Source organism: Aethalodelphis obliquidens, unplaced genomic scaffold (genome assembly GCF_003676395.1).
Source record: "Aethalodelphis obliquidens isolate GAN/ISIS:26980383/991018 unplaced genomic scaffold, ASM367639v1 scaffold9, whole genome shotgun sequence".
In the NCBI taxonomy this organism is placed as follows: domain Eukaryota; kingdom Metazoa; phylum Chordata; class Mammalia; order Artiodactyla; family Delphinidae; genus Aethalodelphis; species Aethalodelphis obliquidens.
In genome coordinates this window covers 35047355-35063432 of record NW_020837953.1, presented here as the reverse complement: position 1 = coordinate 35063432, position 16078 = coordinate 35047355, and the positions used below count along the sequence as shown (strand labels likewise).

General features: G+C 37.3%; 1 protein-coding gene across 2 annotated transcripts in view; it reads left to right on the top strand.

Annotated features, from left to right (window-relative positions):
- KDM1A (lysine demethylase 1A) overlaps positions 1-16078 on the top strand; it is a 64415-nt gene that overhangs the window by 2767 nt on the left and 45570 nt on the right. For both annotated transcript variants that reach the window (XM_027109807.1, XM_027109806.1), the window contains exon 2: positions 5652-5817. In XM_027109807.1, the coding sequence (XP_026965608.1) occupies positions 5652-5817 (166 nt within the window). The remainder of the gene's footprint in view (positions 1-5651; positions 5818-16078) is intronic.

The window sequence follows — 16078 nt, the reverse complement described above, 5'->3', positions numbered from 1 at the left end:
ATATTTGAGAGTTCCGATTTCTCCAATCTTATTGACACTTGATAATGTCTTTTTATTATAGCCATCCTAGTGGGTGTGAAGTGCTATCTCATTGTGGTTTTAATATGTAGGCTAAAAATGTTGAATTGAGTATCTTTTCTTGTTCTTATTGGCCATTTATATATATTTTTGGTGAAATGTCTATTCATAGCCTTGGCTCATCTTTAAATTGTGTTGTCTTTTTATTGTTGAGTAGTTAGAGTTCTGTATATACGGTGATTACAAAAGTTTTAAATTTTGATTTCCAGTTTATTTTTTCTTTTGTCCCTTTTGCTTCTAGTGTTCCATCTAAGAAACCATTGCCTAATCCAGTGTCATAAAGATTTACTCCTATGTTTTCTTCTAAGAGTTTTAGCTCTTGCATTTAGGTCTGTGATCATTTTGGAGTCAATTTTTGTACGTGGCATTCTTTTGCATGTGTGTATCCACTTGTCCCAACACAATTTGTTGAAGGCTGTTCTCTCCCCTTTGAATGATTGACACCCTTGTTGATTGACCATAAATGTAAGGGTTTATTTTTCCACTCTCAATTCTATCCCATTGATCTATATTTCTGTTCTTATGCCAGTACCACACTGTCCTGATTACTGTAGCTTGGCAATATGTTTTGAAATCAGGAAGTGTGAGTTCTCCAGCTTTGTTCTTTTTCAAGATTGTTTTGGCTATTCTGTATCTCTTGCATTTCCATATAAATTTTAGGATCAGTTTATCAATTTTTGCAAAAAGGCAGCTGAAATTCTGATTGGGATTGTGTTGAATCTAGATTAATTTGGGGCTTGCTGTAAGATTTCTTTGTAATTCTCCTGTGTTTAATTTTCCTTTGTGATTAGCTCTGAAACTCTCAAAAGAAAAATGGGTTATGTGTTTATTTGGTGAGCAACTAGGAAGTAAAGAACTGGGGAAGCTGACCTACGTATTCATAGCTAGTCTTGGGAACCAGAGGAAACAGACCTCAAGGGATAGAGTATCCATAAAGGAGTAAAATGGAAGCTGAGTCCACTGTAGATAGACCTTGCTTCAAGACCTTGCCTCAAGAGTTTATGCAGGGGATATATCTATATTTTATAGCCTGGGAGCTTATTCATTTTGGGGAGGGACACTCTTTTTTTTTTGCCACACCGTGCAGCATATGGTATCTTAGTTCCCCGACCAGGGATTGAACCCATGCCCCCTGCAATGGAAGCAATAAGTCTTAACCACTGGACTGCCAGGGAAGTCCCTGGGGGGAGCCCTCTTTTTTAAAAAATTTATATATGCATAAACATGTATATAATTATATAAATAAGTAAATATATATATAATTATGTAATCAAAATTAGGTTCAGGGTATTGGAAGGAGTCCATGCAATTGAAGGTCCCTGAGGCTTAAGTTTCATTAGTTTCAGCATAAATTCACCTCTGAATGTCTATGCTAACATTATGGCAAACTATTTAAGGTTTGAAATTGTTTAATTGGGCTGAGACTTTGGGAACACCACACAGCTTAAGGAATGGCAGTCTTGAGCTGGGCCTTGAAAAAGGACAGAATTTTTAAAAGTGTTCTGGAAAAGGATGGACTTCTGGAGTTAACTCATCCTCCTGTGATTCCTTTTCCTCAGAAAAATAAATCCTACCTTGTAACATTATTAGGTTTAGATATAATGTAAATAAAATGCTTATTGCAGTGTCTGGCATAAGTAAGTAGGTACCCAGTGATTTAAGTACTACTAGGGAAGAAAAGGAAGTGAAAAATGCTTGGAATATAATAGAAAGTGGTTTGATAAGCAACAGGGAGTCCAGAGTGGACAACTGAATGTTGGGAACAATGGGCAAATGAATTTAATTGGAAATGAGGTTCTTCTAGGAGCAAGATAAGTTGGAGGGACCAGTATGTTGCAGAGTTGTATCTAGGTTGTAGAGAGCCAAATACTAAATATGTGCTGTCCAGGATGGTAGCCACTAGCCACCTGTGGCTATTGAGCACTTACCATGTGGCTAGTAGATTGAGGGAACTGAATTTTTAATTTTTATTTAATCCTAAATAGCCACATGGTAAGTGCTCAATAGCCACAGGTGGCTAGTGCTACCTTATTGGACGCACAGATACAGAACATTTCCATTATCTCAGAAAATTCTGTCAGACAGCATTGCACTAGATTATGAAGTATAAGTGCTATGAGAATTTAGAGAAGGGAAAGATATATTTGTAAGTTTGGAAGACTTAGGGAGTAATTTGCAGAGGAGGTGGGCCTTGAGTTTTAGACATTGGATTTACAGAAAAGGTGGGAGTAGCTTTTAGGGAGTTTAGGGATGATTTTGACGAGTGTGTTAGAAAATGATTAGAGGTAAATTTGACTAATTAGAGCTAGAGAGTTTATATGCTGTTTTGACAGTTTGGGCATTCATTTGTTAAACTATCTGAAAATACAGTGTATTTGGACAATTAATCTGGCACTTGTACCCTAGGTGAATTACAAGGAAGCACTGTTAAAAGACTGGAGCTTTAAGGTGGTTGGGAAGTGAATGAATCACTGTAGCAAGGGTGTGGAAGAGATAGGAGGACTAGAGATACAAATTTGAGAGTCACGGGTGTACAGGTAAGAACAAGTACCCTACTGACTCATCTGCCTGTTGGGACACCTTTTTGTACTTGGTTATAAGTAGTTGTAGAACCTCTGAAGTCTCAGAGGATTTTACTTAGGGATAAAAGATTCCCAATCCTTTATGTTCATAGCATCCATTCTTTTTGTCAGGGGAATAATTCTTATTTTTTAGAGTTTGTATGATTCTTTCAGATGATTTTTAAACTTTTTCGTAAGTGGGGAAATCCTTTTTTACAAAATATAATTTTATGCACAATCCCAAAATAAAATACTACTTGCCTGTTTTATATGAAGTTTAAATTTATAACATTTATTTTAGTTGTCAGTCTTTGAGACAATGAGGCTATTTTGGTAGAGCCAAATTTGGGAGTGGAGGTTAAGCATAATAAATAGTTGCAGCTTCAATAATTTCTGTATTTTGTTTATGAAGTATTGTACTGATTGACAAGTAGTGGTAGTGCAAAAGGTTGTTTCCTTTGTTTTTAGCTTGTCTTGCCATCTCAGGACACTCTCTCAGTTGAACAGAGATGGCAGAAGAAATTTTATTCTTCAGTCTACCCAAAATTGAGTTACCTAAGTAGTACAACTTCATATGTTGGTGATCTCTAAAGGGTTATGGTTTGGTTTAACATATGAGTACTCATGTTAAAAATACATTTTAAAATTAGTGAATGAAATCCTCCAAAAATCCAAGGGTTCTGTGGAACACAGTTCTTTTTCTGTTGTTGTTAAATACTACCTTAGATATTCTTACTCCTATCTCTAGGTATTTTTCTGATCTCCTTTTTTTCTTGAAAGCTAAGAACTCTAGACCAGCCTCTTCCAGGTGTATTCCTTGTTAGTAGTTATTACATCAAAACATTGGATTAAACAATATTTAAGAAGATTGTTTTTGCTGTGAAACTTCTCAGTACTTTTAACATGTATTATGACTCTCCTAGAGGGGGCCTATAAAAAATGCAGTGTTTCTCTAACTTTAATCTTGGATTCATTTTTCCTTCAAAGGGCGTGGTGTCTTAGGCAAAAGCTGAACTAATTCAGTAGAGAGGATCGTATATTATTGTTTGTGTTTGTCTCAGAATTTGCACATTGCCCAGTTCCACAGTAGGCACTTGTTAAGTGATTATTGATTGAATGGGTAGGATTGATGGGCAGGGGATTAAAGGGCTGAATCTTTGGGTCAGGGAGAGATCAAGCACTGTTGAGGGGTAAAAGGTGAAAGGAAGCTGCATACTGTAAACATGTATTACATTTTCTAACCCAGCTCCCTCTGAAACTTTTTTCCCTCCTTGCTGCTTTACCCATTATCCTGAGGTCTGTTCCTAATAGTTTAATCTCAGTCAAGTAGGATAAAGTTTGTTATCTGCATTTTGGGGAGATTTTATTGTAAAGTCTCTGAGATGTTTACCTGATCAGGTTTTTTTGTTTGCAACTAGAGTTTCAGTTTATTAAGGGCAGAGATACTCATTCATAATCATTTTCTCCATTGTGCCATGTTCTCAGTTCAGTATTTGATAGATAAATACAGTTATTCATGTGTTAAATAAAATTCTTAGAGCACAGGTCAAAACTATTCAATTTATCCATAATTGTTTCCATTTTCTAACCCAATCCCTGTTTTCAGTAAAACTCTTACCTCCCCTAGCTACCTACTCCCCCCACCACCCAAATCCTGTGGTCATGTCACTTAAAAAAAAAAGAAGACAGATAATAGCAGCCAGCCATCTGGAGCAATTTCAAAGATATTTCGAAAGTTAAAATAGATTACATTCACTGTAATCCACAGGACGATGCATTTCAGAAATCTAATATATTTGGAAGCCATGTTGTCTTTGCCCTGTCTCCACCTCCAATAAATACTTTTTATTTTATTCGTTTTATTTTTTCATTCAGTCCAGAATAGAGAGCTCTTGTTTCTGTAGCTTCCTTGTTAGGGTAGGGGTCAAAATGATGATTTGACAGTGTTCCAAGGTTGATGACTATTTGTAATACCACATTACACATTTTAACAAAGCGGTCCATAATAATCTTCCCTATCCTAAGTTGCTTTACCCCCCAATAAAACATTCATTAAGACTGCTTCCTCTTTCTACTTATTACCTGGTTTTCCCCTTTGTAACGGGTGTGAATTAGTAGTAAGGCTTGTAGTCTCCATATCCACATGACTTACTCCTTAATTTGTTGTAATAAGGATTCTTTGCTCTCATCATTCAACTCTCTTAGGTCACCAGTGTTTTGTTTATGTTTTTGTTTTAAGCAAATGTACCGTTTTATTGTTTCAGTTTGACTATTGCCATTTGCAATTTTTATTCCCTGCCCACCCTCCCCACTCCTCAATTTGGTTTCTAGAATTCTTTTTTTTTTTTTTTCCCCAGTACGCAGGCCTCTCACTGCCGTGGCCTCTCCCGTTGCGGAGCACAGGCTCCGGACGCGCAGGCCCAGCGGCCATGGCCCACGGGCCTAGCCACTCCGCGGCGTGCGGGATCCTCCCCGACCGGGGCACGAACCCATGTCCCCTGTATCTGCAGGCGGACTCTCAACCACTGCGCCACCAGGGAAGCCCTCTAGAATTCTTTTGCTATCTACCTATGGAATAGTAGTTAGAAGTACAGATTGGCATTAGACAGACTTGTTATTCTAGCTAACTGTATTTTTGTCTGACTGAGGGCTAGCTTAGTCTTTTGTTGAAACTTCCAGTATGTGAACATGATATATACATATGTATAGATTCACACACAAACACACAATTAATTTTTATTTGTAGAGAGCCTCAGAGTCATTGATTTGAATTTCAGTACTATGATGTAAAAGTTACAGTTTGGGCTAAATCTGAACTGACACAAGATTATTTCATGAGAGATTTTGTTTTTAATGGTTACCTATTATGAGCTAGCTTGTTCCTTGTTATTTGCTTATTTTCCTTAAAAATTGAAGTTAGAAAACAATTCATATTTACTGATGGTTCCAAACTGAGTTTCTGACTTTAGATGTCCATTGTATTTAGCTTTCCCTGGTATAATCTCCATATAGGTAGAGTACAGAGAGATGGATGAAAGTTTGGCCAACCTCTCAGAAGATGAGTATTATTCAGAAGAAGAGAGAAATGCTAAAGCAGAGAAGGAAAAGAAGCTTCCCCCACCACCCCCTCAAGCCCCACCTGAGGAAGAAAATGAAAGTGAGCCTGAGGAACCATCTGGTGAGTTATAGTAACTAACCACAGTTTTGTTTTATCTTAGAAATAAGAATAAATGAATTTATTCCTATTCTGCAATGTTGTTTATGTCTTTGGTTTATACTCTTATATTGGCCATGTGTATTTTTGTGTGTATGCACATATACATGTATACACACATAAATATACATGCATATATACATAGTGGTACTGACATTCTTTTTGTGTGTGTCTGTACATATAGGAGGAAAGTAAAGAATGAGGGTAGAAGGATAATGGCTGTGTAAGGCAGCTGAAAAGTTGGAGAAAGTGCACAGAAAGCCAAACCCGAAGAACCAAACCTTTCAGTGATAACTCTGATTCAGAATTTAGAGATAGAATGATTCAGAAATTATTCCGGCTAAATTATGCCATTTACTTCATGGTTAGATACTTTCAGGTAAAACCTTCGTGGTGTGGATCAGTTTTGAAAAGGGTCTTTTCCTGGTGAACAAAGATAAAAATACATTCTGAAGTCAAAAAGAAAAGACTTAAGTGCCTGTTATTGTTTAGTTATTGAGCCTCCAGTCAAAAGAATGGTATAAGAAAAGGCTGTGAAGAGATTCTAAGGTCACACAATCTTCCCTATGACATTGAAAGATTATTGGAGCCTGTAGTACTGTTTTCAGAGGTTCAAACATTTTAAAAGAATTCTCACTAACATCACCTCAGTGAGTCCTACTGAGGATGCCCAGACCAATTAGGAATACCCTTTTGTTTTGGAGAGACCAAACAAAAGTAGAATCTTAATTAATATTTCATATCTTCTGCCTTTAATGGCTACTTTTTAACTCTTCTTGACTTTGAATTTTTACTAAGTTCTTCTCATTAAAATACTTTCTGTATTTCCAGTAGCTCCAGGCCCATTCACTTCACCAATTCTTTAGAGAGCATTACAAATCAGGTGTTAATTTAAACTTAGATTTAGAACTTATCAAACAGATTCTAGCTAAAACTCAAAAATAAAAATTTATAATTTACAGTAATTGTAATAAAATGTGATAAAAGAATACAGTTTGAGAGCATTTAGAAAAAGATAGATTCTGGGTTTAAATCTTCTCAGGACTCAGATTTCCTAAGAATGGTTTTCCTAAAACTTTCTTAAAATAACTTATCGGAGAGTTACTTACTGGGAGTGGTGTATTACCTTTGGGAGTAATGTCCCTGAGGCAAACGTACCTCAACAACACCTCCTCTCTTTTTGTTGATTTTTTTTCCTCCTTTTCCTAGTCTTTTACATTTAGCACTCTCCCCTTCTTTCTGTCCTTACTCCCAACTCTTCCCTTGACTCTCTACTCCTTTTTTCTATATTCTTCTTTGATTCTTGCCTTTCTTTTTTTCTACCTTTGCTGTAGATTTGCCAATGAGATACATGGGGATAATCCTTTTGATAGCTGTTATATAGCTCCAGAGGCTGCTGATCTCTTAGTTTAAGGACTCTATTATTCAGTAGATGATCTGATATCTCAGATACTGCCTCACCCTCTTTTTTGTGTAGTTGTCAGTGTCTCCAGTAAGAAACTGATTTACCATAAAGTATCAAGTTGATATACACTTTGTCCTCTGAGAATTTTAAACCAAGTCTTGGTGTTTTCTTTTTTGTGAAAGAGGTTTTTTATTTTGTTTTCCTTCTTCCATAAATGTCAGATATTGTTCCTACAAAGAGTAAATATCTTTTTAAAAATTATTTATTTGGTTGCGCTGGGTCTTAGTTGCGGCAGGCGGGCTCCTTAGTTGCAGCTCGCGGGCTCCTTAGTTGTTGCATGCATGTGGGATCTAGTTCCCTGACCAGGGATCAAACCCGGGCCTCCTGCATTGGGAGCATGGAGTCTTATCGACTGCGCCACCAGGGAAGTCCCCAAAAGTAAATATCTTAGCAAAGGGATTTAGGATCTGGGGAACTGTCTTTATGCCATTATGTTCTAGTTAATGTTAATCCAGTGGTTTAGTTTAAGTTTTAAACTATTTAATATTTTGGAGAAAGTTAAAGTTTTGTTTCTTAAGTTTAGGATATCTTCAGTGCTCAGAGGTGTGCTGATAACAGCCAAAACGTACAATTAATTTGTGGTTATGAAAATAAAGTTATTTTTCCTCTAAAACAACTCAAAAAAATTTTTTTAAACATTTGTAGGGTGAATTAGGGAATACTTACCCTGGAAAAGTAGTGGTAACTTACTGGCCTGCAGAATTTAGAAATAGTTTGGGTCCTCATGGTGAATAAATATTATCAGGGAAGTTCAAGTATGTAGAAACTGTCCAGGGTTTCCAAAATCTCTTGTCTTATCCGAACTAGTTCTTTCACTTAAGTTTTCATTCAGAAATTGAATGGAAGCCTTGCCATATGCGTATTTAATATCTTGAGAGAAGATGTGGGTCTGGTTCTTTACCAAATCTTTTCAGTTATTTTAGGTGATAACTAGACATTAACTTACTCTCTTAAAATATATAAGGTTTGAATACATTTCATTCTTACCAGCTTTTAAACATGTTTAGAAAATTTTGCTTTGCTTTCCACAGTGTTAATCTTAAGAAGAATAAAATATTTTGTTAATTATGAAAGCACAAGGTATTCTGAAGTCAGTGGGTAAAATGATTTGACTGGAGAAGATTCCTCTAGGAGACTTCTAAGAGGAGGCCAAAAAGGAAGGTTGGAGCCTTGGTTACCAGGCTAAGGAATTTGAACTTGATGTCCTTTAAGCACTAGGAGGATCTGGCCATGGGTAACACTGAGGTTTTTTGAGTGAAGGTGCTATACCAAAATACGTGTTTTGGAAAAATCAATCTATGTGCTCTATAAGGGCAAAGTAAAGGAGTAAAGAGACTGGGATTGGAGAGGTGATTTAGGCTATTTTGGTAATTGAATTTACTAGATTTTGATCAATGGAAAAATGTTCTCAATATCAAAGTTGAATTTTTGGGGAAACGAGGTTTGAGTTTCAGGAATTCCCTGGTGGTCCAGTGGTTAGGACTCGGCGCTTTCACTGCCTGGGCCCAGGTTCGATCCCTGGTCTGGGAACTAAGATCCTGCAAGCCTGCACGGTGTGGCCAAAAAAAAAAGGAGGTTTTTTAATTGAGAAAAAGTTCTCTGTTCTGGGTTAAACACTGTTTGTAGATTTGTCAGTTTTTAATTATAACAATGTGGCATTTAGTTCTGTGGTAGTCACATAGGTAAATGTATTTTTCATACTAAATATTACTGCTTATGTTTAAAATTCACCTGTTTTCTTAAACATTTCCATGTATTTTTATATTTACTATACACTTCTGAATATATTTGTTTTAACAAACGATGGTTTTATTTGGTTTTCCAGTACCTTTTCTATCAAGATAAAAGTGGCAACTGAGCCTGAACAGGTTGTTTTTGGAATTGAGTGTTTGGTTATTAGTGGTGTTACATAATAGTGAGCGTCTATAAAATAGAGTAAAATCTCGGTTGGAGTTTACATACTGGTTTAGAATAATTGCTGCTCTGTTAAAGTAACTTTCTATTGGAGAAAAGCTTTCTTCCCTTCTTGACTCAGTTGTTACCCTGTATACCTTAGATTATTCCTCAGTGAGGTTTTACTAAGTTAACTAATTTGCTAGCACTTAGCTTTTTTATTTTCATACAAAACATAGTTTTTTTCCCCTCACTGCCTTTCAGCAGTTGAAATTTTCCAGAAAAATCTCACTAAGTAGTTCCTGGATTTAAATTTTGTATTGGATTACTGTTTAGGAACTCTGGTTTGGGATTACTGTTTAGGAACTCTAACATTTGGGATTAGAAGTAGCTTAGTTGTGTATAGCTTAAGATTTGTATGGAAACTTACTCTAAAATAAATAAAATGAAATTTGAAATGGGTTTTTAAGATGCCTTTCTTAAGACTTCTTCACGTTAATGGATTTCTCAATAGAGACATCAGAAGTATGTTTAAAATATATGTATGTATGTGCACGTGTCTGTATGTGTACCATTTTTCCAGGCTCAGTGCTGTGCTAATACTCTAATGAAACTCAAAGGCTTCCATTAACCATTGATTAACTCTTCAAATCAATTTTGTTAGATATTGTTAGCTGGTCGGTGACGACTTTATTATATTCCATTTTATTGAATGACTGTGGGAAGAATCACTTTATCTCCTTGTTTAAAATAAGGATTCTGGTGAGAATATAACAAAGGAAAGTGTTTGCTCTCTTCTCTGTTGTGCATGGTAATTTTGGATGTGTTTGGTGTATGTGTTTGAAAGATATGTAGGCTTTTAAACAAATTACAAAACAATGAGATATGAGAGATTGCTATGATAAAAAATTCTGTATGGTTTTAATAATTTGGAGGCCTTGTTCATGTAATAGTCATGCTGTAGATTGAAAGTATTTTTAAAAACCACACAAAAGGAGATGCAACCTGAATTAGTAAAAATACTAAATTTATATAAAATATACAAAATGTACATGTATGGGTAGAAGAATTTAGCTTAAAATTCAGTGAAATTTGATCACAAATACTGTTGACAAGAGATTGACCGAAAACTTGATGAGTTGCTTTATTTGCTGTAGCAAAAATCTAAAAGGCAGAATCTTTTGGACTATCCTTTAGAACTCGATATAATAGAATTTGACCAGAGAAGAGCTGAAGATGGACCTTACTTTAAAAGAAAAAAATCAATGGTCGGTCCCAATATTTGTACAGTGGTCCTTATATTTTCATAATTCTTTGTTTATAAAGTACCCTGATCATCTCTCCTATGAGTCAGTCATACTGATTGCAGTCAGTAAAAGTGCTGGATTTGGCAGCATGGATAGTTATGGTCAGAGTTCAGGTGAATACTTTCGTTTATCAGGCTGTAAGTACTCTCAAGTGGCACATCCCAGCCTTTCCTCTCTCCATGCCTACAGGTACACAGCCCCCATACCCAGCAGGAGACCCTTTTTTGTAGGTTTAGTAGAAGTTGCTAGGAAATTGATCCCTGAAGAGTTGTTTATGTTGCCATTTTGGCCTGCTAGTGTCAACTAAGTGCCTGAAATCATCTGATTTTCTCATCATATGAAGTATGGTGTATACATTTAGAAAACAGACCTAGGATTAATTTTCTTGCCTTTTTTTAAAAAATAAATTTATTTATTTATTTATTTTTGGCTGTGTTGGGTCTTCGTTGCGGGCTTTCTCTAGTTGCGGCGAACAGGGGCTACTCTTCGTTGCAGTGCGCTTGCTTCTCATCGCAGTGGCTTCTCATTGTGGGGCACGAGCTCGAGGTGTGTGGGCTTCAGTAGTTGTGGCACACGGGCTCAGTAGTTGTGGCTCGCAGGCTCTAGAGCACAGGTTCAGTAGTTGTGGCGCACGAGCCTAGTTGCTTCGCGGCATGTGGGATCTTCCCGGACCAGGGGTTGAACCTGTGTCCCCTTCATTGACAAGCGGATTCTTAACCACTGCACCACCTTTTTTTTTTTTTTTATTATAGCATCATTTCAGTGTTCTGATTTGGAACTATGCTCCAGAATAACTTACTAGAGAGCTGGGGGAAAATGTCACAGGCCGAAAAGGTAACCTAGATCAATTCAACAAAATTTTTGTATTTTGAGAGATTACTAAAAATGGACCAAGATGTATATTACTCTCCAACACATGGTCCCCACTCTCAGATAATTTATAGCCTAGTGTGAGATACAGATGTATACATAAATGTATAATAGAAGGCAAAATACTCTTAGATGTTACATTTCAGGGTAAAAATTTAGAGAGACTTACAGGCAGAAAGGGTGGAAAGGAAGGAAGTCTTCAGATCCTTCTTTACTTACAGGAAGAGTTAAAAAAACAAAAAAGAAACCCAACAAGGTAGGGGATTGGTGGTGTGGAGGGGAAAATTTTTATAGAGACATTTTCCACACAAAATAAGATTTTCACAAATGTGCAGCTCCTCATTCACTTTATTCTACATACATTAATTGTAAAACTATAGTGCTTTGTTCCAGGCATGGTGCTGGATTCTGAGGGTTCAAGGCTGAAGACTAGGTCCTCCTGCAAAGAATTCACAGTCCAGTTTAGGGTTACAGATATTAATTGACAACAATGAAGAAACAGTACGATAAAAGTATATACAAAGTATGGTGAGACTGCAGAAATTGTTTTCAGATGTTTTTCCCAAAATTGGGTTTTGGACGTTTTACTTTAAACATGAAGGAATGAAGTTAGGCTTTTATGAAGCAGTTTGAGAGCCCTGATTTTTAACTGTTTACTGCTTTTGGCTGATAAGAACCATTGAATCAGATGCTACCAAGTTATGTTTGGTCTTTAGAGATTGACCTGCTTTTCTTAATGAATGATTTTATTTTATTGATAATTTTGCTTTATTTTTTGTTAAGGCAAAATAGTAATTTGTTTAGCTGAGCAACTTTATTTTTGTAATCTCCTCGTATTCTTTTGCTACCATCCTTTATTTGGTGTGATCATGGATAATAGAAGAACAGGATACTTTGAGGATTTTCTCATCTGAAAAATGGGGCTTGATATGAGGATCACATGAGAAGATATGGGCTCCACTTTTGTGTACAGATGTTTTGTATTTATTAAACACAGTTGAACCAGGAATACGGTGGGTTGGTGGTGGTGGTGTTTTTGGGTTTTTTTTTGTGGTACGCGGGCCTCTCACTGTTGTGGCCTCTCTCGTTGTGGAGCACAGGCTCCGGACGCACAGGCTCAGCAGCCATGGCTCACAGGCCTAGCCGCTCCGCGGCATGTGGGATCTTCCTGGACCGGGGCACGAACCCGTGTTCCCTGCACCGGCAGGCGGACTCTCAACCACTGCGCCACCAGGGAAGCCCGGTGTTGTTTTTTTTTAATTTATTTATTTTATTGAAGTGTAGGTGATTTACAGTGTTGTGTTAATCACTGCTGCACAGCAAAGTGATTCAGTTATACATATATATATATATATATATACACACACACACACACATTCTTTTTTAAAATATTCTTTTCCATTATGGTTTATCATAGGATTTTGAATATAGTTCTCTGTGCTGTACAGTAGGACCTTGTTTATCCATTCTGTATATAAAAGCTTACATCTGCTAACCCCAACTTACCACTCCATCCTTCCCCCAACCCCGTTTCCCTTGGCAACCACCAGTCTGTTCTCTATGTCCATGATCCTGTTTCTTAGATAGGTTCATTTGTGTCATATTTTAGATTCCACATATAAGTGATATCATATGGTATTTGTCTTTCTCTTTCTGACTTCACTTAGTATGGTAATCTCTAGTTGCATCAGATCAGTGTTCTCCTCAGGAAAAAATCAGGTTAGGTAATGGACTAGGTTGACATACATACTCTGTCACTTTTGGAAACTGGAAAGTGTATGTGGTAGCCCATTTTCAATAATGTGAATAGATCATTTTTTACAAGATAGATAATTCTTTAAGCTTTTATATGATAAATCATAGGAGGAGTGGCAAATCTTGATACTTTCTAATAAAGACTTTCTCTCCTCAGAGAATAACAATGTAAATCCATGTATCAACTATTGAGATATAACATTAAATTTTGCCATATTTGCTGATCACAGAGGTTTTAAACATTTGAAAATAGGATTATTTTTGATTTTGCTATTTTTTAGCATCTTCTGATATTTGAAGATAGACGAATACATATGATTAATTAAAGCCTAAGAAGTTGTATGTTTTTCATAGCATTGTAGACTCAAATCATGTTTAAGACGGAAGGAGCCTCTAATCATAGCCTGGGAAGATATAGATAGCCAGAGTTCTGAAAAACTGTTACATGAGCAGGAAAGGGGCACTCTCTTGTTGGGAAATACATTCATGGTGATCAGTTGTGAAAAGTTATAATGGTTCTTTTAATAGCAGCTCCAGAATAAAGTTCCATATTGGCCTTTTTAAAAACAGGTAAATAACTAGAAAAATAAGCTTTGTTTTTAAAAAACTACCTGTACTCAAACACAGCTTAAGCTTGGTAGTTGAGCAACATAACATAGCATCTGAATTGTGGGCTTTCTTTGCAACATTTTGAAAAGTGAACTACAAACCAAGATTTTGCAACAAAATAAGTAAGGAAAATCTATGGAATGTGGAGGGAAATAGCATGTGAGAAAGTCAGTTCTTTCAATTGGCTTACAAAACCTTTGCTTTCTTCCCTAGCTTGTAGGGCTTTTACATTCTTTTATATAGGATCCCTACTACTGAGCTTCTCAGTTCTGCCCCAGTGTTAAGTTCAGGAGCAAAGCAGTGCTACAGCTCCTCCAGTGGTACAGTGAGAAAATTCCAGGCAGGCTCCTACCTCAGGAAGCATGGTTTTCCTGCTTTCTAGACTTAGTTCTTTATTTTATTTTACTTGCTGTGTTAGGTCTTTGTTGCTGCGCGTGGGCTTCTCATTGCGGTGGCTTCTTCTGTTGCGAAGCACGGGCTCTAGGCATGCGGGCTTCAGTAGTTGTGGCACGTGGGCTCAGTAGTTGTGGCTCGCGGGCTCTAGAACGCAGGCTCAGTGGTTATGGCGCACGGGCTTAGTTGCTCTGCGGCATGTAGGGTCTTCCCGGACCAGGACTCGAACCCATGTCCCCTGCATTGGCAGGCGGATTCTTAAACACTGTGCCACCAGGGAAGTCCCAGTTCATTATTTTAAACAACAGTGTAACCCTAGAATTGCTGCTCTAATTGGAGATTTCATTTTGGTTAATTTTGTTGGGGAGTATTGATCAGTGTTAGGTGTTTTAAAATGCCTCTGATGTGCTTCAGAGGAACCCCCGAGGCTCTTCCTTCAGGATAGTTTAGTCTACCTCTCTGAGCCCAGTTTACTTTGCTTTGCGTTTCTTTGAGCTGCTGTAGATGATTTATTCTTCTGCCAAAAATCAAGTCAGAAAGTTAGCAGGAAAGAGATGTATCAAGCAAGAGTGGTATACTTGAAGGTGTTTTTAAGCCACCTCTCACTACAGCAGGGACAGGAAGGCAGCACAACTTGGTGATGGTCACCAATAATTCATTTTTCTCAATTTTTTCTTTTTTACTTTTTTTTATCATTTATGTTGACCAATTCCTCTTTGAAACTGTGACTTTCCTTAATGAGATTAATCATACAGCTGCTTCAAAATTTTTTACCTCTATGTTGATTTAAAATTTCTTATACCCATTCTCACTTGTGAGTTCTAGTCTTTAATTTCCAACCATCTTTAGAGTATTTCCATTTAATTTACTAACCTGTCTCCCAGATTTCCCATTTTTTCCATTGTATTACTATTCTCCTGAACTTTGGAAGCTTGGAGTCTTGAAAGCCCCTTATCTCTTTCATCAAGTCTCTTGTAAAGTCATGTGTCTTCCTGTGCACAGCCTCTTCACCTTGTCCATTTTTACTGCCACCTTTTAAACTTTTTTTTTTTTTTTGCGGTACACAGGCCTCTACTGCTGTGGCCTCTCCTGTTGCGGAGCACAGGCTCCGGACGTGCAGGCTCAGCGGCCATGGCTCACGGGCCCAGCCGCTCTGCGGCATGTGGGATCTTCCCGGACCGGGGCACGAACCTGTGTCCCCTGCATCGGCAGGCGGACTCTCAACCACTGCGCCACCAGGGAAGCCCTACTGTCACCTTTTTATTCTGCTGGATTTCACTTCACATCTAAATTATTTCAGTAGTCTTTCGACTGGATCTCCTTTATCTAGATCACCTTTCTCCTCTAATCCATCTAGTACAAACTGATTAAAGTATCACTTGTTTTGTTGCTTTCCTGGTAAAAATACTATTCTCCTGCATTACTATTAAGATCAAGTTTAAGTTTTGGCCCTGAAAGTGGCCCACTTTTGCTTATCCTTTGTGTCTCCCACTGCTCTTTGAGATCATCTCCTTCATTAAGCAGGGTGCTGTGTGCGATTCTTCGTACATACCATGTCTGTGGTTTTCTCCTTGCTTTTGTAAATGTTCTGGACCATGCTGTGGTATCACCGTACCCCGCACTCCCCACCCCAGTCTATGCAAATTTCTGGATTTGTTCGGAAAAGCTTCCCTGATTCCCCCAAGTGTGTGTTTCTTGTTTCCTTTAAAAAAAAAAAAAAAAAGTTTCTTTCTGGATATTTTTCATCTTTCCCCAATTAGATTATGAGCCCTTTGAAAATAGGGACTCAGCCTTTTCTACTTTTGATTTTGTGCTTGGCAGTTTGGATGGGTATTCAGTAAACATTAAATTTGTGAGCTTATTTTAAGTAAGAAACTCAACTAGTGTGTTAATATAGTGCAAACTTGTGTGTTCAAAGATGGTTTTAACTTTT